Raw genomic sequence first — 24605 nt, 5'->3', positions numbered from 1 at the left:
TGGAAATGGTGGACAATCGATGTGCCATAAAAGTCCACTTTATTGAAATCTCTCTTTATAAACACCCCTTTACTGTTCATTAGAGCCAAACAGAATATGATACCTTCTACCTAGTTTGTAAGTAGTGATAAGGCTTACCTGGCAAGTCAATAGAATATGTATACCCAAGCTGATCAGCGGACATAAAGAGTTGGTCATTTGTTATTGCAGGAAAGAATGGCACCATATTAAATAAGCGATTGTGTCCTATCGGTGCAAGTTCCTGAGGCCAAACTGCATCAGAGGGCTGAAATCGTTTCATCCATTCATCAAAGATTGCATCAGTAAAGCTATGCAGTACCTAAAGAATTAGAAAATACAGGTTAAGCAAAGCTTAGTGCTCAAGATTATTTTAGTTTTTAAATAGCTAAAAACAGTTTAGGAGATGCAGTTGTGTGAAAAGTGTTTACTCTTGTCCTGATTTCCTATTCTTTTGCATGTTTATCACACTTAAATGTTTCAGACCAAACAAATTTAAATATTGGGCAAAGAACACAAAATTCAGTTTTTAAATGAAAAAGAAATCCAAACCTACAGGGCTCTGTGTGTAAAAAAAAAAAAAAAAAAAAAAAAAAAAAGAAGATTGCATGCCATCCCCCTTAAAGCAAATTAGTTTATCACATCTTTGGGAAAGCAGAGTTAAAATTCCCTAGCCACACCCAGGCCCGAATACTGCCACACCTGTTCTCAATCAAGAAATCCCTTAAATAGGACCTGCCTGACAGTGAAGTAGACCAAAGTATACTCAGAAGCTAAACATCATGCCACAAGCCAAAGAAATCCTGGAAAAAATGAGAAACAAAGTAATTGAGATTTATCAGTCTGGGAAAGGTTCTAAAGCCATTTCTAAAGCTTTGGGGCTCAATCTAACCACAGTGTCAGCCATTATCTACAAATGGCAAAACATGGAAGAGTGGTGAAACTTCCCAGGAGTGGACAGCTGACCAAAATTACCCCAATTATCACAGCGACTACTCATCCAAGAGGTCACAAAAGACACAACAACAACATCCAAAGAACTGCAGGCCTCAATTAAGGTCAGAGTTCATGATTCCACCTTAAGAAAGACTGGGCAAAAATGGCCTGTATGGCAGAGTTCCAAGACAAAAAACACTGCACTAATAAAGGCTCGCCTCAGATTTGCCAGAAAACATCTTGATGATACCCCAAGTCTTTTGGAAGAATTGTCTTTGGACTGATGAGACAAAACTTGAACTTTTTGGAAGGTGCAAGTCCTGTTACATCTGGCATAAAAGTAACAACATTGCAGACAAGGAACATGATACCAACAGTAAAATATGGTGGTTGTAGTGTGATGCTCTGGGGCAGTTTTGCTGCTTCAGGACCTGGAAGACTTGCTATGGTAAATGAAACCATGAATTCTGCTGTCTACCAAAAAAAATCCTAAAGGAGAATGTTCATGACCTCAAGCTGAAGCACACTTGGGTTCTGCAGCAGGACAATGGTCCAAAACACGGCAACAAGTCCACCTCAATGGCTCAAGAAAAAAAACAAAAAGACTATGAAGCTGCCCATCAATGTCCTGACCTTAATCCAATTTAAATGTTGTAGCATGACCTTAAAAGGCGGTTCATGCTCAGAAATCCTTCAGTGTGGCTGAATTACAACCATTCTGCAAAGAGGAGTGAGCCAAAATTCCTCCAGACTCATTGCAGTTGTTGCTGCCAAGGGGGGCCCCAAGCAGTTATTAGATTTAGAGGACATTCACTTTTTCCACACAGGGTCCTGTAGGTTTAGATTTTTTTCCCCTTAATAAAGACCTTCATTTAAAAACTGCATTGTGTTTGCGCTCTTTGTCCAATATTTAAAATTTGTTTGGTGATCTTTTGCATGTTTGTCACACTAAAAAGGTTTCAGAATAGGAAATCGGGAAGGGGAAAAAAAAAACCCTCACACACAACCGTGAATATATAATAAAAAATTGTATATATTTCCTGAAAAAATGTCTTTTATAGGGCAGCATGGGCCATTATTAAACAATAATATAAAGGCTTCTGTGTATACCTGTTCTAGTGATGTACCATGTCAGGGTTGTCAGCTTTCTTGATACCTTCTTCCCCTCGAATATGGATCCCCTAATGCAAACTAAAATTCCCATAACTTTGATGCCCTTGCTCATATCTAATGGTTGCTAGTGATTTGTCATTGATATGAACCTGGGGGTTCACAGTCTCCGGCAGACACTTGGAACACCAAGTCAGTTTTCTTCCCATTTTCACTGATTGTACAGTACCAGAACCAAATCCCTAACCTTGCTTTGACACTTAACACAGACCCTTGCAACTCTGACACGGATGAGCTAGTCTCGGTTTAGTAACACAACATCCATAGCAACCAGTGGTACCTGCAGTTTGGCGCACACAGTCTGTGCATTCTCTTTTCAGAGAGATTCTGGCTTGTCTCGCTTCAACAAAACCCACTCTGCTCCACTTACCCCAGCTGACTGACCAGTAAACACATGGCCTGGTTCTAGTCATTGCTATCCAGGTGCACCTAATCAAGACCGGTAGCATTAGCATTTAACCTTAGCCTACCTGGCTTTGCTACACCCCTCATGCACAACAAAGTCACGATGTACTATCCTGTGTGAAGCGTATGCACACCAGAGTCTCGTGTGTGATGCGGTTTGTCTTCAGTCAGCCAGTCTCAATTACTATATCACTGCTCACTTACATAAAGTAGAAATCATCAGTATCCAGTTAAGAAATAGTTTTTGTTAAGTTATTGCTGCATATTGTAAGCAGTCCCACCAAATGTTTTAATGCAAGAGCAAAATACAAAGTGAAAGCTGTTTGGTTGTCATGGGCAGAAAATAGAATCAATGTCATTGGAGGATGTATAGAAGGACACGGAAGGTGGAGCTGGGGGAGGGGGGAAATCAGATCTGCCACAAAAAGAATTTAAGTGAAGTCATCTTGTATATCACAGGAACTTGGAGACAGACTTCACATATATGCACTAGTGCATGTACTGCACTGGTTACCAGACTAGAAATCACAAAACCCAACATCAAGATAGATGTGGATCCCAGAGGTTGGATTTCCTACTGATCTAATTTTTCTACAAATAGGTCTGATTAAAGCTGCCAGAATAAATGGTTTCATACTTGACTGTTCCCATTTCTTAACTGCAAAAATTATTGAAATAATTTGGAGTTTCACATTTGCATAACGGTTCTCACCTAGACTTTGTTTACAAGCCATTTACAAATTAGATGGGGAAAAAAAAAAAAAAAAAACACAAACAAAGTCACTAATCAATTTTATTAAAAATGGGTGGCCCCACATGTTATCTGTGTACAGACTAAATAATCAGTATGATTAATTGCCAATTACAAAAGCTGAGCCAGCCCCCACTGTTTATGCATCAATACAAGAACAACCCTTCACTAAGAGGTGATATACTGAAGTAAAAGATGAAAAAGCTGATCATAATACTCTGTATATATTTAAAACCATTGGTCAAACAGGTAATTAATAATTACAGTCTTTTTGCATTTGAATTGGATAAAAACACACAGTTTAAAACAAAAATTAAAGACATACCACAAAGATAGGATCATTGGCAGCAGAATGAGGAAGTGCACTGGTCCCATTTAAGAAGTCATGCACCAAGTTATGTAGGTTCATTATAGGGGGGTCAAATTCTCCATCGGGTTCATCAAAACCTTCAAGTGCATTCCTATATGTGAAAAAAAAAAAATTACATGTGTTTTGACTACTTTCCAATATGTAACCAGTGGGTTGATGTACAGGTGCTTCTCACAAAATTAGAATATCAAAAAGTCAATGTCAGTTCTTCAATACAAAAAGTGAAACTCATTACATAGAGTCATTACAAAAGGCATCATCTCAGTAGATTATAATACACAAGCTTGAAAACCAATTTTAAAGTCAGAAATGTTGGCCTACTGAAATGCATGTTCAGTAAATGCACTCAATACTTGGTCAATTTGCATCAATGCAGCATGGCATGGAGGCGATCAGACTGACACTGCTGAGGAGTTATGGAAGCCCAGGTTTCTTTGATAGACTTCAGCTCATCTGCATTGTTGGGTCTGGTGTCTCATCTTCCTCTTGACAACATCCCATAGATGCTCTATGGAATTAAGGTCAGTCGAGTTTGCTGCCCAATCAAGTACCGTGATACTGTGGTTTTAAAACCAGGTATTGGTACTTTTGGCAGTGTGGACAAGTGCCAATTCCTGCTGGACAGTGAAATTTCCATCTCCTAAAAGCTTGTCATCACAGAGATGCATGAAGTGAAGTTCTCTAAAATGTCCTGGTAGATGGCAGTGTTGACTTTGGTCTTGATAAAACACATTGGACCTACAACAGCAGATGACATGGCTCCCCAAACCATCACTGATTGTGGAAACTTCACACTAGACCTCAAGCAGCTTGGATTGTGTGCCTCTCCACTTTTCCTCCAGACTCTGGGACCTTGATTTCCAAATGAAATGCAAAATTTACATTCATCTAAAAACACCTTGGACAACTAGTCCAGTTCTTTTTTCCTTGGCCCAGGTAAGACACTTCTGGCATGGCCGATTGGTCATTAGTGGCTTGGATAAGTCTATGTGTAGTAGCTCTTGAAGCAATGACGCCAGCAGCATTATCATTCTATACATTTCATTGGACCACAATGGATTTTAAGGTTTGAAAGTGAAATTTAATTATCGCTTCCCTGCCCAGAGTCCAGTCTTGTTGTTCGTGGCAGCTGGTTTTTACCAAACATGCCGAGGGCCCTAGGCGCATTCTAGACCCCGCTATGTCATAACTAATCAATTCCTTTAGATAGTGCTTACAAATTCTTATTACAGAAAATCTAAAATGTCTGAGCAGCGTCAAAGTTTAAAGCATTTTAAAGTACTTTTGCTAAAAAAAAAATAAAAATATATATATATATATAACGTGTCTGTGTCTATATATATATATATATATATATATATATATATATATATATATATATATATATATATATATATATATATATATATATATATATATATATACACACACACATACACACACACATACATATACACACACACACGTTATATATATATATTTTTTTTTTTTTTTTTTTTTCTCTGTAAAAGCCAGAAGGATGGTAAAATCTAGGATTTTCCGGTCAATCTGGACATTCACCGAGGCTGTCGGTGAAAGCTCAAAATGAAAAGTAAAATTGGACTTTTACCGGTGAAGTCTTGGTAAATGTTAACATTTCTCAACAGCGTTGGTAAAAGTCAGATGTATTCCATATAAACAAACGATTTTGGACTTTTACCTGGGCGATTTGGTAAATCTTTACTTTTACCAACACATGCAGGTAAATGTAACTTTGAGTCACAGAATTCTGACTCTGACCAGCAGATGATGGTGGTAAAAAAGTTAACTAAACACAATTTCCGACTCTGATGAAGGCCTTAATCGTTAGAAATATTTTTATTCTTCAAAATGCAAATGCAAATGAACAAAGACAAATAGGAAAATGCAAATAGAAAACATTTATGTTGCAAAATACTTCTCAAAAATGATAAATTAACGCAAATACAAGAATAACGCAACTTCAAAACTATGTAATTCTGTAATTGTGACTAGGAATAAGCAGATAGATCCATCCAGACCAGTTATCCCAGCGGATAACGGGCTGTACGGATACAGATAATCCCGATATCTGTCGGATATATCCGTGCCTTCCGATAATGCATGTTTCATGCATCATCGGAAGGCATGGATGTTGCGAGTGTGCAGGGCAGACAGGTATAAAGCTAAATTGCTACTTACCGGAGGTTTCCCAGGTCGCGTCGTTCGCGTTCTCCTTCCGGGTCACATGACTGCATACGTCACCACGCAAGTGACGCATGCATAAGTCATGTGACAACTCGTGTCACATGACTTATGCACCTGTCACTTTCGTGGTGGTATATGCAGTCATGTGACCCGGAAGAAGGAGGATGCGGCCGGCCGACAAGACCTGGGAAGCCTCTGGTAGCCTCCGGTAAGTAGTGCTCTTTAAGTGGCGGAGAAGGGGGGTCCGGCCAGAGTGCGGGATGACCCTAGTGGGCGGGGAGTTCCTACTGCAGTGACGCAGCAAGGATCTCCTCGCTCAGGTATGCCCCGGCCGAGTCCCCAGCATCACTGGTGACGGCAGGGACGCCCACCGGCGTGTAGGGAGTCTCTCCCGCATCACTGGTGATGCAGGAGGGATGTCCCTGCACATGGATAGTTGTCCCATAGACTTATATGGGACACGGATAAAATCCGGATCCACTCGGATCTCGGTCTTATCCGTACGGATAGACGGATATCCAGCTATCCACTCAACTCTAATTGTGACCTGTTAAACTGCACTTAATTTTTCATCTCAATGAAAAAGACATACAACAAACACAAAAGAGGAACTATTTGTTGCAACACAGTTGGGAATTGTGACACTTTGAATGGCACTTCATTTTTGCCAGCCTACAAACACATTTCTTGTTTAGGCACTTCTTTAAACAGTTGCATTTCTTCAATCCCTGACCTCCCACCAACGATTGTTGGGAAACCGCCATGCGAAGGCTGATCTGAACTTTTTTCACATCCTGCAATCCTATGAAATTTTCCTGAGATGGTGAACTGATTGCGATAATATAATGCATTTAGGATCCCAGCGGTAGTCCCCACTTGGTAGAAGTCATCTTTTTTTATAAATAATCGCAATGATCGACTTAGGGTCCATTTTTGAACAGTCGACGTCTGGAATTCTGATTCTGATGTTCTGTCCAATGTTAGGTTCGGGTAATTTTTGACTGGAATATTTCAACATTTTCTTGGCCTGTATTTCAAGACCTTCTCTTGCAGCTTTTTGAACTCTTCTGACCGCACCAATTCTTCTATTGATTGTATGCGAAATCAAAACGTCAGGTTGCTGATCATAATGAAGTTCTCCATCTTTCTTAGAAGGCTTTGACTCGACACTTTTTTCTTTTAGGTCTTCATTATTCTTGGATGGCAAAATTGGTGGAGTTTCATATGCTGTTAAGGTGTGCGGATGGTTGGATAAGTCCAAACCTTCTCCTTCCGTTGTGAACAGCTGATGACAGTTGGATTCATCCGAAGCTTCTGCTGCTGTCGGTGCTGATGTGTGATGAAAGTTAGATTCATCTGACCCTTCGGCTTCTGTTGGTGATGTCGGATCACTAGGTTCCTCTTGCAAACCAACAAACATTTTTTCAAGATCTTCTTCTGAAGACAGATTTCTGATCCCATCACTAGGAATTTTGGAGGTAGCTACTCCCATCTGCATTGGTACTCCGAACATAGCTTCATAGGGTGAGCATTTTATTCCCTCATGGTATGCTCTATTTTTCATTGCTTGTACAAAGCGAAGGCCCTCAGACCACTTGGGTGTCTTATTTGTTTCCATCCACATTGACAACATGTTTTCAATGTCTTGATTTGCTCTTTCCATGGAGCCTTGGGACTGGCTGTGTCTTGGTTTACCATGCACTATTTTCATATCAGGCCACACCGCGCACAAATTCTGTATGACCTTGTTACAAAATTCCCTCCCATTATCAGAATGCAGAATACACAGGGCACCAAAAGTGGAAAAAATGTCAAGGAGGTGGTACGCAACCTCTTCTGCTGTTTTAGTGCATAAAGCACGTAGAAGAACAAATTTAGTGACGTGGTCTTGATAGACGAATATGAACTTGAAATCATTATCACAATTGGATTGCATGTCAATGAGATCGACGAGCACGAGAATTCATTTCACTGTGTAGGATGGGTTTCACAACAAGGCCTTTTTTGGTAATCTTCTGTTTTTTCTGGCATGGCTGGCAGAGTCGCAGATAAATAACTATTGACTCCGTTGTGACATCTTTGAAATTACGGTTCACCTCCTTTAGGATCCTGGTCCGCCCTTCGTGGCCGGTACTGATGTGCGCATTATGAATGACACTAAAGAGTTCTGCACACCAAACGTAATGCAACACGTTCTCTTTTTCACACGAGATTGGTGCAATTAACTTTTCATCATTTCCGACGGTCATGATGTCGTACCTCTTCAAACACCTGTAGTGAATACTCTGTTTAGGTACCGCCACCTTAACCTCCTTCACTTCTTTCAATATATTCTCGTATTTATTGTCCGTGAGATAAAAATTATTATCTCGCTTTTTCTCCATTCAAGAGCTCCGAAAAACGATCTTTCATTTCCTCACTCATGATCTGACAATCAGCTAGTGCCTGTGCAGCTTTGACAGGCAGTCGGCTATGCAGCTTTGAGCAGTATGTGCAGCTTGCAAAACACTCAGGCAGTCGTCCAGCATGAGGACAAACAGGAAGTACGCCCATTTACCCACACTGCTTGGCAAGAATCCAATGTTCTTTTGTAATAGGGTTACTCAGCATTGTGTGAAAGACTGTACAACAGCACCATATACTGGTCTAACACTGTCATTGATGAGTTAGTGATTTTCTTCAGGCAGTAATTGGGCAGCAATCTAAGAAGAGAACCCCAGGAAACTAGGACTTGAGGCAGGAGCTATTTTAGGGAGAGTGAGAGGACTGGTGCTGTGCTGACTAGACTGAGCCCAGACAGGGCTGTTGCGCTGTTACCTTCCAGCCTTTTCTCGGAATGCGCTGTCTTCCGATTCCCCTGATCAGAGACTACGGTGCTCGGGTGGAACAGACCGTTCATGGCACCCAGCAACTCCGGCTCAGAGCTTATCTGCATATCTTCTGGTTCTACCACATTGGCGCGGCAACGGTAAATCGTGTGAGCGGTGTTAGCGTCCACCTTGCAAGGGGCCCTTGGATAGACTTTGGACTCTGCGCTCTACAGGAAGCCAAGTACAGGACAATTTATACACTACTACACCGGCAGCGTGTGTACTTCTTGTAACTTTTTGTGAGAGGGTGCTGCGGAACGCTGATACCCTAAGATTCATAGGACGTTCTCATTTGCATATTTTAGTGTGGGGTTAGTGGTTGTATGTTAGCGGGAAGTGGGCACTTTTTGTATGATCGGAACAATAATCATAGGATAGTCAGGATTGACATCTGTATATATAGAACGTACATACGTTACAGGGTAGCAGATACCTTACAGGGTAGCAGATTTTGTTCATTATTATTACCATATTTTCCCCATTTACTCTTATTACATTTATAAAAACTTTGAACACTGTGTCCTCCATTTCCTCGCCGTATCTGCCTAATCAGACACCTTTCCCACTGTCCTCCATTTCCTCGCCCGCGGTGGCTTACACTTTTTATTACACCCTTCTCAGCTACATTTACCAAGAAGTCGTGGTAAGTGTGCACATTTACCAACTGTGCTTGGTTAAAGTCAGATGTTCCATCTTCACACCAGATATTTGACTTTTACTAACGCTGTTGAGAAATGTTAACCAATTTACCAAGACTTCACCGGTAAAAGTCCAATTTTACTTTTCATTTTCAGCTTTTACCGACAGCCTCGGTGAATGTCCAGATTGACCGGTAAATCCTAGGTTTTACCATCCCTCTGACTTTTACAGTGATAGATATATATAGAGATATAGAGATATATAGATAGAGATATACGTACGCTACTTACCTGGTAGCAGTGTTTTTTCAGGAGCCATGACAGCACAACGAGAGAGGGGATCCGCCCTTCAGGGACAGGAAACCTCAGGCATAAAAAGGGCGGCACCTCACTCCCCCGCCAGTTGGTTTACAGAGTACAAGCGGACCTTTTAGGTTAGTAATACACAACAATATTAAATATGGTACAATTCACCCAGTGAGAAAACTTAGGAATTACTATAGGAAGTGTCGATCCCAATAAAGAAAAGGGTAGGGAATATAAGGGTGCTGTCATGGCTCCTGAAAAAACACTGCTACCAGGTAAGTAGCGTACGTATTTATTCAGTCGCCATGACAGCACAACGAGAGACTTTCAGAGAAGTTAAAAAGTGACTAGGGAGGGACTACTGCCTCCAGCACCCTTCTCCCGAATGTGAGGTCGGAGGAGTCACCTAGATCTAATCTATAGTGCTTAAGAAAGGTGGATGGAGAAGACCATGTGGCCGCCTTACAAATGTCTTCAATCGACACGTCAGCTCTCTCAGCCCAGGATGTGGCTACCGCTCGAGTGGAATGAGCCTTTATACCTTCCGGAATTTCCACGCCACCTGCGGTATAAGCAAGAGATATCGCCTCCCTAATCCATCTGGATAGTGTATTTTTCGATACTCTAAGCCCTTTCCTAACTCCCTGGTAGGATACAAATAAGGAGTGATCTTTTTTCCAGGTGTCTGTTACTGAAATGTATCTGAGAAGACACCTACGTACGTCTAAACAATGAAACCGATGTTCCTTATCATTAGAGGGATTAGAACAGAAAGAAGGTAGGACCACCTCTTGGGATCTATTAAATTTTGAGGCAACCTTTGGAAGATAAAGGGGGTCAGGTCTCATAATCACTCTATCTTCCCTAAACTGCATATATGGAGGCTGTCTCGACAATGCTTGTAGGTCACTAACCCTTCTTGCAGACGTGAGGGCAACTAAGAGGGCTGTTTTGACCGACAGGATTTTGATTGGAACAGTATCAATAGGTTCGAACGGGGCTTGTGTTAGAGCTGAGAGCACGAGATTTAGGTCCCATGGGACTATTCTTTGTTTAATAACTGGTCTGGATCTGGTAACAGCTTTGAAGAATCTAGATATCCAGTGATTATTGGCTAAGTCAGTATTATATAGCGCCCCCAGGGCTGAAACCTGAACTCTGAGGGTACTGGTGGCTAAACCCATCTCTAGGCCCCTTTGTAAAAATTCTAAAATTTGCGTAATATTAGGTTTTTGATCAATTTGTGCCCCCGAACTTGAAAGGAATCTTCTCCAGACCCTGACATAGATGTTAGTCGTGGAGGCTTTCCTACTTTTTAGCAGTGTATTGATAAGATTTTTAGAGAATCCCTTCCCCTTCAGAAGTGACCTCTCAAATTCCACGCTGTTAGGTGTAAGTTGGTTACTCGTGGGTGTAGGACTGGACCCTGGGAGAGAAGGTCTGGTATCTCTGGTAGGATCCATGGCTGGGAAATGGACATGTTTCTCAGCCATGGGAACCACGATCTTCTGGGCCAGAACGGGGCTATCAGAATCACTCGGGCCCTGTCTTCCCGAATTTTCCTCAGAACTAAAGGAATCAGATTTAGAGGGGGAAAAGCATAGGCGAGCCTGAAGTTCCAGGAGATTGAGAGAGCATCGACTGCGTATGGGTTGTCCCCTGGACTTAGGGAACAGAAGTGATGTAGTTTTCTGTTTCCACGATTGGCAAAGAGATCTATTTCCGGACATCCCCATAACTGTACGATCTGATTGAAGACAGCCGGTTTCAGAGACCAGTCCCCTTGTTTGAGCTCGTTGCGGCTTAAATAATCGGCCCTGGTATTTAGTTTTCCCTTTATGTGGAGCGCTGTAAGGGAGAGCAGGTGATTCTCGGCCATCTGAAAGATACGATTTGCAACATCCATTAATGATCTAGACCGCGTACCTCCCTGGTGGTTAATATAGGCAACGGTCACTTGGTTGTCAGAGAGTAGTCTGACATGTCTACCCTGTAGAGGTATAAGAAACTCGTTTAAGGCACGTTCTACCGCCAACAATTCTTTTAGATTGGAGGATGACGCTCGCTCAGGCTGGGACCACAATCCCTGCACGCAATTATCTTCCCAGTGAGCCCCCCAACCCGTGGGGCTAGCATCAGTTGTCACTACTCGCGTGACCCGATTTGACCAGGGTACTCCTCGACGAAGATTTGGAATGTGTGTCCACCAAACTAGTGAATCAGTGGCCTCAACCGATAGAGAAAATTTGTTATCTAGGCTAGCGCCCAGCCGACGAAAATTATGTAGCACATCCCACTGCAGAGTCCTAGTGTGAAATTGTGCCCAGAGTACTGCCGGAAAACACGAAGTAAGAGAACCCAAAAGTGACATCGCCCCCCTTAAGGAGATTACAGGATTATTAATTGCTCTGGTGACCAGTCGGTGAATACTGTGGACTTTCGAGTCCGGCAGGCGACATTCCTGCTGAACCGAGTCCACAATAAGACCCAAAAACTCCTGTGATGTTACGGGCTGAAGACGCGATTTTTTGAGATTAATAACCCATCCTAAGCTATGTAATGCTGTTATCACTTTTCCCAACTGGTCTTTACAGTGTGACTCTGAACGTCCCACAATTAACAAGTCATCTAAGTATGGAATTATTAGTATGTTTTGTTCGTGAAGGTGTGCCATAACCTCTACCATGATCTTAGTGAAAACCCGGGGTGCAACTGCAACACCAAAAGGGAGTGCTCGATACTGAAAGTGCTGTACCGTGCCGGCAAGAGAAACCGCCACCCTGAGAAAGCGCTGATGATTTACATGTATTGGGACATGGTAATAGGCGTCTTTCAGATCTAAGACGACCATAAAGCAATTGTGAAAAAGTAGCTTTATTGCTGTTTTCACAGATTCCATTTTAAAGGATGGGATCAGCAAGAATTCATTCAGGCCTTTAAGGTTGATGATGGTGCGATACGACCCATCTGGCTTTTTAATCAGGAATAAAGGGGAGTAAAACCCCTTACCTCGTTCCTCTGTGGGTACCTTAATCAGAACCCCCTTTTTTTGGAGATCATGGACTTCTGACTCCAAAGCCAATTGTTCTGCGGAAGAAGAACGGATAGGAGTTAATTTGAATTTGTCCTGAGGCATCTGATGGAACTGCAACTCTAAGCCCTCTTTGATGATACTGAGGATCCATGGACTATTGGTGATCTTCAACCAGGCTGGATAGAAGGCTAGAAGCCTACCACCCACCTGGTCCGCCAGTCATTGAGGTTTATTGGAGTCTCGAGAGGAGTTAAACATATAACCTCTACCTCTTCGTCTGCTGTTGTAATATCTGGTCGAATCTCTATTCGGCTCCCTCTCGGATCTTCGGCGATAAGACCATCCTCTGGTGTAATCCTTCCTGTAAAAGGGTCTTCCCAAAAAAGGGAATCGTTTTTTACTGTCACCAGCCTTCTCAAGCAGCTCATCTAGCACTGGACCAAACAAATGAACCCCCTCACAGGGGATGCCACATAATTTTGACCTGGCCTGCAAATCTCCTGGCCAACATTTTATCCAGAGTGCTCTGCGGGCTGCATTGGATAAGGCTGAGGATCTTGCGGCCAGCCTGACGGAATCCGCTGATGCATCGGAAAGGAAGGCTGCCGCATCCTGAATTATGGACATAGATGACAGGATCTCACTTCTAGGAGTTTTATCTTTAAGTTGGTCTTCCAGGTGGCCTAGCCACACCATCAACGACCGGGCCGTGCAGGTGGCCGCAATTGCTGGTCTCAGAGATCCCGCAGATGTCTCCCAAGCTCCTTTAAGGAACACATCAGCTTTCCTATCAAGCGGGTCTTTCAAGTTGCCTAAATCCTCAAATGGGAGAGACGATTTTTTGCACGCCTTGGCCACCGCAGCATCTAATTTTGGGACCTTGTCCCAAGAAGACGAAGCCTCTTCCTCAAAAGGATACCTTCTTTTGAAAGCTGGTGGTAGTGACCCCTTCCTTTCGGGCTTTTTCCACTCCTTCGTAATCAGTGACTTGATTTTTTCTACTACCGGAAAAAACCTTTTGGATTTACGGTCTATGCCTTTAAACATGATGTCCTGAATAGAACTTTCATACTGAGTTTCCTCAATCCCCATGGTGTTGTTAACAGCTTTCACTAGATGATTAACCCTATCTAGCGACAGACAGGCTCGGCTGGACTCTATTCCTTCAGAGGATGATGAAGACGGAAGTGAATCCGAGCTCACACCGCCTGACTCAGAATCCACATCTGACACTGGGGATGAAATTTCTTTCCTTCTTTTGGTGACCTTTTTTTGAGAGCTGGAATTCATGGAATCTCTGACCTCCTGTCTAACCAGGTCCCTAAGAGTAGATGTTAGGTCAGGGGCCTCCTCCTCCAATAGATGCTGTATGCAGGATTTGCACAGCTTCTTTTTATGTCCCTCTGGAAGTGGTTCCGTACATATGGCGCACTCCCTATGCTTGGATTTGGAGGTACATTTTCTCCCCTAATAAGGAGAGAGGGAATACAAGGAGGGACAGCAATCAGAAGGCATACTTTCACGTAGCTCACTTACCCGTCCCTGTAGCGAATGGTACCGTAATTGGGGGGTCCTTATCAGCCGGAGGTTCCTTACGGCCTGAGGACTTTGATGATCTCTGAGCCGATCTAGCTCCACCAGCGCGACTACTGCCACTAGACCGCTGCTGGGAGCTGACCTGAGGCTCTTCCAATTCATGCTGCTGCTGCTGCTGCTGCTGCTGCTGCTGCTGCTGCTGCTGCCGCGATGCTCCGTCCGACGAATCCATTGCAGAAATGAAGAATCAGGAGCAGCTTGCAGCTCACACGAGCTCCTTAATAAACCCCCACGGTACCACCCCCTGATGGGGGACAGCAGGGAATCCAGGTGGTGCGAATTGCACTAAGTGCAAATAGGGCACGCTCCCCAGGGCCCCCCCGCAACGCCCCTGAGATCCGGCGCCATCTGGACGACAGGGCGCCGCCATTACTCGGGGACGGCACTACTGCGCATGCCCCGTCGCGTCATCAAGCCGTGCCGCCCGTCGCAACATCCGGAAACGTCACTTCCGGCTGTGACTGCAGCAACGCCGGCCGACACGCGCGAGGAGACGCCAGTACCGCCCGGAGTAGACAGCGCGCCCGTGGAATAGCGCACAGATCCCCTGAGGCACCGGCAGGCACGACCCCAGGAAAGCAGCCCCAATACTCACCAGGTACATGCGGCCCACAATAGAAGTCGGCTACCCCCAGAGGCCGCTTCTCTCTGCTGTCACCGACACAGACAGTGCCCCTGCCGTGTGGTGCTTCCACAACCTGATTAGACCGAGGTAGGGGACCCCCGCTACCTGCATCGGTCTGTCAGACGTGGGATCTCTTCTTTAAATCTTCAACCCTCTTCATAGGGTCTGCCTGAAGAGGTTCCCCGTCAGGGACAGGAAACCAACTGGCGGGGGAGTGAGGTGCCGCCCTTTTTATGCCTGAGGTTTCCTGTCCCTGAAGGGCGGATCCCCTCTCTCGTTGTGCTGTCATGGCGACTGAATAAATATATATATATATATATATATACACACACACACACACTCACTGGCCACTTTATTAGGTACACCTGTCCAACTTCTTGTTAACACTTAATTTCTAATCAGCCAATCACATGGCGGCAACTCAGTGCATTTAGGCATGTAGACATGGTCAAGACAATCTCCTGCAGTTCAAACCGAGCATCAGTATGGGGAAGAAAGGTGATTTGAGTGCCTTTGAACGTGGCATGGTTGTTGGTGCCAGAAGGGCTGGTCTGAGTATTTCAGAAACTGCTGATCTACTGGGATTTTCACGCACAACCATCTCTAGGATTTACAGAGAATGGTCCGAAAAAGAAAAAAAATCCAGTGAGCGGCAGTTCTGTGGGCGGAAATGCCTTGTTGATGCCAGAGGTCAGAGGAGAATGGGCAGACTGGTTCGAGCTGATAGAAAGGCAACAGTGACTCAAATCGCCACCCGTTACAACCAAGGTAGGCCTAAGAGCATCTCTGAACGCACAGTGCGTCGAACTTTGAGGCAGATGGGCTACAGCAGCAGAAGACCACACCGGGTACCACTCCTTTCAGCTAAGAACAGGAAACTGAGGCTACAATTTGTACAAGCTCATCGAAATTGGACAGTAGAAGATTGGAAAAACGTTGCTTGGTCTGATGAGTCTCGATTTCTGCTGCGACATTCGGATGGTAGGGTCAGAATTTGGCGTAAACAACATGAAAGCATGGATCCATCCTGCCTTGTATGGAGCATCTTTGGGATGTGCAGCCGACAAATCTGCGGCAACTGTGTGATGCCATGTCAATATGGACCAAAATCTCTGAGGAATGCTTCCAGCACCTTGTTGAATCTATGCCACGAAGAATTGAGGCAGTTCTGAAGGCAAAAGGGGGTCCAACCCGTTACTAGCATGGTGTACCTAATAAAGTGGCCGGTGAGTGTGTATATATATGTATATATATATATATATGTATATATATATATATATATATATATATATATATATATATATATATATATATATATATATATATATATATATATATATATATATATATATATATATATATATATATATATATATATATATATATATATATAAAGACTTTCACATAGCTAATGGATTGGTGTATATTTTGTAACAAACAATTTGTTCCATAAATCTGGCTAAGGCTTCTTTCACATTTCCGTCAGTATGGGGCCATCACAAACAGTCGGCCCTGATGTACCGACGGATATTGTGCACAACGTGGGCAGCGGATGCAGTCTTACGATGCATCCGCTGCCCATTGTGAGTTCCGGGGAGGAGGGGGCGGAGTTCCGGCTGCGCATGCGCGGTCGGAACCGGCGGATTCGACGGGCGAAAAAACGTTATATTGAACGTTTTTTCGTCTTGATGGACCGCAAAAGCACGACGGATGCGACGTGTGTCCATCCGTCGCAATCCGTCGTTAGTTCAAGTCAATGGCAAAAAAACAGATCCTGGGGGCACATTTGCAGGATCCGTTTTTTTGCCATAACTACAGATTGCGACGGCCCCCAGAAGACGGAAATGTGAAAAAAGCCTAAGGCCTCTTTCACACTTCAGTTGTTTGGCGTCAGTCCAAAACCGCCATTTTCCTCAAATAACGGATCCGTCATTTTTTTTGGCGGATCCGCTATTTTCCCATAGACTTGCATTAGCGACGGATTGTGACGGATGGTCGTCCGTTCCATCCGCCATGCGACGGATCCGTCGAAATTTGGCGGACGTTGTCTAGACATAGACGGACATTGAAACGTTTGTCAATGCCAAAATGGCGGTTCACGGCGGATCCGTCGCGTCCACCATTCCATAGAATGGCCGCATATGGGCGACGGATCCGTCGCGACCGTCATTTCGGCAGATCCGTTGCCCCAATCTGCTTTTTCAATTGCACAAGCTCCAAAAAGTAGATACTTTTCCTAGACAACCCCCAAGTAACGGATCCGTCAAAAAAACGGATCCGTTAGAACCGTTTTCTCAACAATTGTGACGGATCCGTCACTGTCGAAAGTGACTGACGCCAAACAACTGAAGTGTAAAGAAGCCTAAAGTAGATTCTGCAGGGTGTACATTAATTTTTTTTTTTTTTTTTTACAAGCTCCATTTATGCAAATGGGACGTATTTAGAATGCTCTATAATAAATCGAAAGTGTGCCTTTAAATTTTTTTGTTTTTGTTTTTTGAGCTTTGGAAATGTGACAAAACCAATATTATTTCTGTTGGCCCAGTGTTTGGTCAAAATTCCCCATGTAAGCATTGTGTAGATGCAAGTTATCAAAATAAAGTCAAACCAAACCCCTCTCTAGCAACAAGCATAAAAGGTTTTGGGGAGTGGGGGGGGGGGGGGAGGGAAGGCAGCTGCATGTTTTGGAGTCAATGTAGTAAAGGATAGCTCTCTTTTTTGACAAACCTGGATTTCTGGTGGTTCAAGCAGATGAGTGAGGTTACAATCTGGTGTAAACTTCACATACAGTCTGTCTTATCAATTGCTCAGGCTGGTGGTAGTGGTGCTGGCAAGCAAAAGGTTTTGCACCCAATTTCACAGCAAATATGAAGCTCCTAATAACGAGTGCCCATTATTTATAGATTGACCCCAATCTTCTCTTTACGGCCACTGTTGAATATCTTTTCAAATTAAAAGAAGTGCAATTAAGGTTCTCAAAAGCCAGATCATAAAGCAGAAATACATGTAATCAAGGGTTCATTGATTGACTACACATACATTGTGAAAACCACAAAGCACTTCAAATTTTTGCACAGAAAAAGTTTCCATCAATACCTGAAACTAAATGTAGAGTTTATGAAATAAGGTGGATTGTCAAACTCCTGTAGTGAGAGACATTTCTGTACATCATCCACAGTTGGCAACCGCCCACCAGATCGGTCAATTGGACTTCGTCGTAGAAAGCCTTCATTAGTTCCATTACACAAGGTAACTCGCTGATTATAGTCATCCAAGCTAAAAATTAAAATGCAGAAAGGGTCAGTTTTGCATTAGTAGGAACCAGTCTACACATTTAGACAAATTCAACTATATATTTAACCAAAAGGTGGACACTGACAACTTGAGGCCCCTATGCAAGAAAGGAGTTTGGGCCCCCTCCTTTCATGACAGCCAAGAGAAAAAAAAATAAAAATTATAAAGTAACAATATAATATATTATACAGTCTACTCATTAAGTATATTGCTGTCCCTTATTAAACAGTGCCCTCCCGCAGAACCGTACAGAACCGTCCCTTACATATCGGATTCTCTTGCTATAGTACCCTGTTATTTCAGATCATTCTCTTGTTAGATGTAGAATACAATGACTGCTGATGGAAAAGGTACTTTTTTGATGGAGGAGGCAGATGGACTGGTCTAGTCAGATGCTGCTCCATCAGCAGTCAATTTATATCTAGCAATACTATGGACTATGTAAAAGGTAGGGTGCTGTGACTAACAAAAATAATGAGAATACGCCATGTAAGGAAAGGTGCTATATATAAACAAGACATGATACTATGCAATAGGACAGCTTTGTAAATAACAGGATGCTATAAAAATAAGGGACCTCCCCATTCATAACTAGAGAAGGATGATATGTAATAAGGGAGGCTTGTTCCAGTAATAATGTCCCCCTTCCTAGGATAAGGTCCCCAACCTGGCCTTCTTGGTATAATAGTCCCCTTCCAGGGATAACGTGCCCAAACATGGTATATATGTCCGCCATCCAGCTACAATGTGTCCCACATCCCGCTATGAGCCCTGTTTTGTAATACATTAAAAAGCAAGCAATGCTCTCACTCCTCCATGCTCCTACACCACACAGGGTCCTCTTCTACAGCATTTGTGGGAGTCAGAAGCTGCCGGCCTTTGATTGGCTGGTGGCATGTATTTAAGTGCACATCCAGCTGAAGTCATTGCTGGTGGCGGCGAGCTCTGATGCAGGTGATATGTCCGCCCCTGCATGTAACATCGCATCTTGATAACTTCTCAAAGTTCTCACTTAAATGGACTATGATAAATTAACATTACATAAGCCACTGCGTAATCTAAAATTAGGTGTCAGATTACAATATTCTGTGCCATAACCGTATTATCAACATTCTTTAACCCCTTTACTCCTGAGGGTGGTTTGCACGTTAATGACCAGGCCATTTTTTAGAATTCTGACCACTGTCCCTTTATGAGATTAAGCGTTCCAGAGTTAACAGATCTTGGCGATTCGGAGATGTTTTTTCGTGACATTGTACTTCACGTAAAAAAAATTCGTTATAATTTGTGTGTATTTGTGTAAAAACGGAAATTTGGAAAATTTAGCAATTTTCAAACTTTGAATTTTTATGCCCTTAAAATCAGAGAAATATATCACACAAAATAGTTCATATATAACATTTCCCACATGTCTACTTTACATCAGCACAATTTTGGAAACACTTATTTTTAGTTAGGAAGTTATAAGGGTTAAAAGTTGGACCAGCGATTTCTCATTTTTACAACAAAATTTGCAAAACCATTTTTATTTATTTTTTTTAATTTATTTTTTTATTTTATTTTTTTAAGGACCACCTCACATTTGAAGTCTCTTTGAGGAACGTTTATGGCAGAAAATACTAAAGTGACACCTTTCTAAAAACTGCACCCCTCAAGCTGAGCAAAACCGCATTCAAGAAGTTTATTAATCCTTCAGGCGCTTCACAGGAATTAATGGAAAGTGAAAGGAAAAAGTAAAAAATAAAAATTATGAACATTTAACTTTTTTTTCCTCACTAAAATGTAACTTTAGACTTTTTTATTTTCACAAGGGTAACAGGAAAAATTAACCCCAAAATTTATAATGCAATTTCTCCTAAACATGCCGATACCCAGTACACGGGGGGGGGGGGGGGGGGAAGAAAACACCGTTTAGGCGCACGGCAGAGCTCGGAAGAGGAGTGCAGTTTGACTTTTTCAATGCAAAATTGCCTGGAACTGAGATATGACACCATGTCGCGTTTGGAGAGTTCCTGATGTGCCTAAACAGTGGAAAACCCCAAGTGACCCCATTTTGGAAACTAGACCACCTAAGGAACTTCTCTAGACATGTGGTGAGCACTTTGAACCCCCAAGTGTTTCACTAAAGTTTATAATGTAGAGCATTGAAACTAAAAAAAATCATTTATCCCACAAAAATGATTTTTTAGCCCCCAATTTTTTATTTTCACGAGGGTAATAGGAGATATTGGACCCCAAAATTCCTTGTTCAATTTGCCCCGAGTACGCCGATACCCCATATGTGGGAGAAACCTACTTTCTGGACACACATAGGGGCTTGGAAGAGAAGCAGTGATGTTTTGAAATTCAGACTTTGATGGAATGGTCTTTGGGCGTCATGTCGCTGTTGCAGATCACCTGATGTGCCTAAACAGTAGAACCCCCCCACAAGTGACCCCATTTTGGAAACTAGACCCCTTAAGGAACTTATCTAGATGTGCCTATACAGTGGCAATGCCCAAAAAGTGCCCCCTTTTTGGAACTAATCTACTGTTTCCTGGTACAGTGGGTACGGAAAGTATTTAGACCCCTTTACATTTTTCACTGTTTCATTGCAGCCATTTGGTAAATTCAAAAAAGTTCATTTTGTTCACGTTAATGTACACTCTGCACAATGTTGACATTTTTGCATATTTGTTGTGAGTTCCGTTCTTGGGCTCCATCCTGTGGTTGCAAATGGTATTTTTGGGAGTTCTGCGCTTGGGCTCCCTCTGGTGGTTTCAAGTGGAACTTAGCAGCTGCTTTCACTAATCGGTTCCCTGGCCTGGTTATTTAACTGGGCTTTGGGCTGTAGTGGATGCCAGCTGTCAATGTTCCTCCCTGTGGATTCAGTCCTTTCCTGGAAGTTCTCTGTTGGCCAGTCCATTTCAGCTTAAGATAAGCTCTGCTAGTTTTTGGGTGTTTCCCTGCCTATGACCTTTTGTTCAGTTTAAGTTATGTCTCTTTTGTCCAGCTTGTCATCATGAAATATTCCGGCTAGTTGGAAGCTCTGGGGTTGCAGATTTGCCCCTCCACACCGTGAGTCGGTGTGGAGGTTATTTTTGTAAACTCTGCGTGGACATTTAGTTTTTATACTGACCGCACAGTAGCCTCTTCTTTCTCTGTCTATTTAGATAGTAGTGGCCTCCTTTGCTAAAATCTAGTTTCATTTCTGAGTTTGTCATTTCCCTCTTAGCCCCCCACAAATATTGACGGTGAGTGATCTTTCCTTTGGGGGTTTCTCTGAGGCGTGATAGTTTTCCGTTTCCATCTTCAGGGGTAGCTAGTTCTTAGGCTGTGAAGAGGCATCTAGGCAGAGATTGGAACGCTCCACGGCTATTTCTAGTGTTGGTGTTAGGAGTAGGGATTGCGGTCAGTAAAGTTACCACCTCCTCAGAGCTAGTACATTATTTGTTTTACCCACCAGGTCATCTCAGTACCACGCCGTAACCACCAGGTCATAACACATATTTAAGAAAAACAAATATCACATAGTCATAAGTATTCAGACCCTTTGCTCAAACACTCATATTTAAGTCACATGTTGTCCATTTCCTTGTGATCCTATTGAGATTGTTCTACTCATTCATTGGAGTCCAGCTGTGTTTAATTAAACTGATAGGACTTGATTTGGAAAGGCACACACCGGTCTATACAAGACCTCACAGCTCATAATGCACGTCAGACCAAATTAGAATCATGAGGTCAAAGGAACTGGCCAAGGAGATCAGAGACAAAATTGTGGCAAGGCACAGATTTGGCCATGGTTACAAAAGAATGTCTGAAGTACTCAAGGTTCTAAAGAGCACAGTGGCCTTCCTTAAATGGAAGAAGTTTGGGACCATCAGAAGTCTTCTTAGACCTGTCCGTGCAGCCAAACTGAGCAATCATGGGAGAAGAGCCTTGGTGAGAGGTAAAGGAGAACTCCAAGATTACTGTGGCTGAGCTCCAGAGACGCAGTAGGGAGATGGGAGAAAGTTCCACAAAGTCAACTATCACTGCAGGCCTCCACCAGTTGGGCCTTTATGCAGAGTAGCCTCTCCTCAGTGCAAGACATTTAAATGCCTGCATAGAGTTTGCTAAAAAACACATGAAGGACTCCCAGACCATGAGAAATAAGATTATCTGGTCTGATGAGATGAAGATAGACCATTTTGGTGGCAATCCTAAGCGGGATGTGTGTAGAAAACCAGGCCCTGGTCATCACCTGCCCAATACAATCCCAACACTGAATCATGGTGGTGGCAGCATCATCATGCTATGGGGGTGTTTTTCAGCTGCAGTGACAGGTGGACTGGTTGCCATTGAAGGAAACATGAATGCGGCTAAGTACAGAGATATCCTGGATGAATACCTCTTCTAGAGTGCTCTGGACCTCAGACTTGGCTGAAAGTTCAGATTCCAACAAGACAATGATCCTAAGCAAACAGATAAAACAACAAAGGAGTGGGTTCTGAATAACTCTGACCATTCTTGACTGGCCTAGCCAGAGCCCTAACTTAAACCCAATTGAGCATCTCTGGAGAGACCTGAAAATAGCTGTCCACCAACGTTCACCCCAACCTGACAGAACTAGAGAGGATCTGCAAGGAAGAATGGCAGAGTATGCCCAAATCCAGGTGTGAAAAACTTGTTGCATCATTCCCAAGAAGACTCATGGGTATACTAACTCAAAAGGGTGCTTCTACTCAATACTAAGCATAGGGTCTGAATACTTATGACCATGTGATATTTTAGTTTTTCTTTAAATAAATTTTCAAACATTTCTACAATTCTGTTTTTTTTCCCGTCAAGATGGGTGCAGAGTGTACATTAATGAGAAAAAAGTGAACTTTATTTCATTGCAGCCATTTGGTCAATTAAAAAAATAGTGAAAGATTAAAAAAGGGGTATGAATACTTTCCGTATCCTCTGTATGTAAATTTTATAATGTAGTGGTATACACGAGTTGTGTAGTGTTTGTCAGGTTGTCATACGTCAGTTGTGTAAGTCAGACATAAATTCAGTAGTGCATGGAGGTGTACTACAGTCTGAAGCATTCTTTCATACACAGGCAAGGTTTCTTGGGACAGGTGTCACATTGATAAATGGTGTCCATGTGTATTCCCCTTTGTAACACACTCAGCACCTCTTCTGCAACTTTTTTTTTTTTACAGTCTGAGGGACCTCCCATGAGAAATGTTGACCTAGTATGATATGAGCACCTTCAGTTCTGGAAGTACTGGGGCCCTCTCCATCATGATCTCCAAAGATTAAGGCCTTATTGATTACCTCCTGGAACTGAAGGTACAACATATCGGTCTGTCCTGCACATTGTGACAGCAGGAAAGCATTGAGCATTGCCATCTGTATGATGTGCACGGCCAGCTTCTTGTACCACACCTTGGCCTTTCTCAAAGCACTGTACAGCTGGAGGAGTTGATCAGAGAGATCAATGCCCCCCATGTTTTTGCTGTACCCCAGTACACAGTCCAGTTTGCAGCCCTGTGCAGAGGTACCTCGTACAGTGCCGAGGGTACTGCCATCACCGTGCATGGTGGTCAAGAAAAACATCCCTCGTCCTTGTACTAAAGGAATTTGAGCCTCCCCTTGAAATGAATTAAGGAATCACCCATGCAGATGTCCCTTTGAGGCACGAACACAGCAAACTTTGTTGAAGTGTTCGATGAAGGCAGAACTTTAAACAGACGGTCAAAGTTGAAGTCATCTCGGGGAGGACACTGTGCATTATCGTTATAATGCAGGAATTTGTGGATGGCCTCAAAAAGTGTCCGGGCCATGACCATTCGTAACACTGGAGTGTTGTATAAAACATCAACACTCCAATATTGCCAAAGTTCTGGCTTCTTCAGGATCCCCGTGTGATGGACCAGGCCCCAAAACTGCATCATTTCAACTATGTCTACAGGAGACCAGTTCGAACATGATGTACCTGGGTTTTGTGCCAAAAATAGAGCATACAAATTAGTTTGGCCCACCATGAGGTTAACAAACTCCTCAGAGAAAGAGACTTTGAAAAAGTCTAGTTCTGTGAGGTTGGTGGTGTCAAACTTCATTCCTTATTGTGCCACAAAATCAGGAATCAGTGGTTCATACGAGAGATAGAGATACATATACATACATACATACATACAGTACAGACCAAAAGTTTGGACACCTTCTCATTTAAAGATTTTTCTGTATTTTTATGACTATGAAAATTGTAAATTCACACTGAAGGCATCAAAACTATGAATTAACACATGTGGAATTATATACTTAACAAAAAAGTGTGAAACAACTAAAAATATGTCTTATATTCTAGGTACTTCAAAGTAGCCACCTCTTGCTTTGTTGACTGCTTTGTACACTCTTGGCATTCTCTTGATG

General features: G+C 42.9%; 1 protein-coding gene across 1 annotated transcript in view; it reads right to left on the bottom strand.

Moving 5' to 3' along the window:
- Positions 1–24605, bottom strand: part of DCT (dopachrome tautomerase) — a 96698-nt gene that overhangs the window by 1371 nt on the left and 70722 nt on the right. The window contains exons 5-7 of the mRNA XM_077297169.1: positions 18021–18200; positions 3606–3741; positions 139–340 (exon numbers count right to left, since the gene is read on the bottom strand). Of these exons, the coding sequence (XP_077153284.1) occupies positions 139–340; positions 3606–3741; positions 18021–18200 (518 nt within the window). The remainder of the gene's footprint in view (positions 1–138; positions 341–3605; positions 3742–18020; positions 18201–24605) is intronic.

The sequence above is a fragment of the Ranitomeya variabilis genome, chromosome 3 (assembly GCF_051348905.1).
Source record: "Ranitomeya variabilis isolate aRanVar5 chromosome 3, aRanVar5.hap1, whole genome shotgun sequence".
NCBI lineage: Eukaryota > Metazoa > Chordata > Amphibia > Anura > Dendrobatidae > Ranitomeya > Ranitomeya variabilis.
This window is presented reverse-complemented; position numbering and strand designations above follow the sequence as displayed.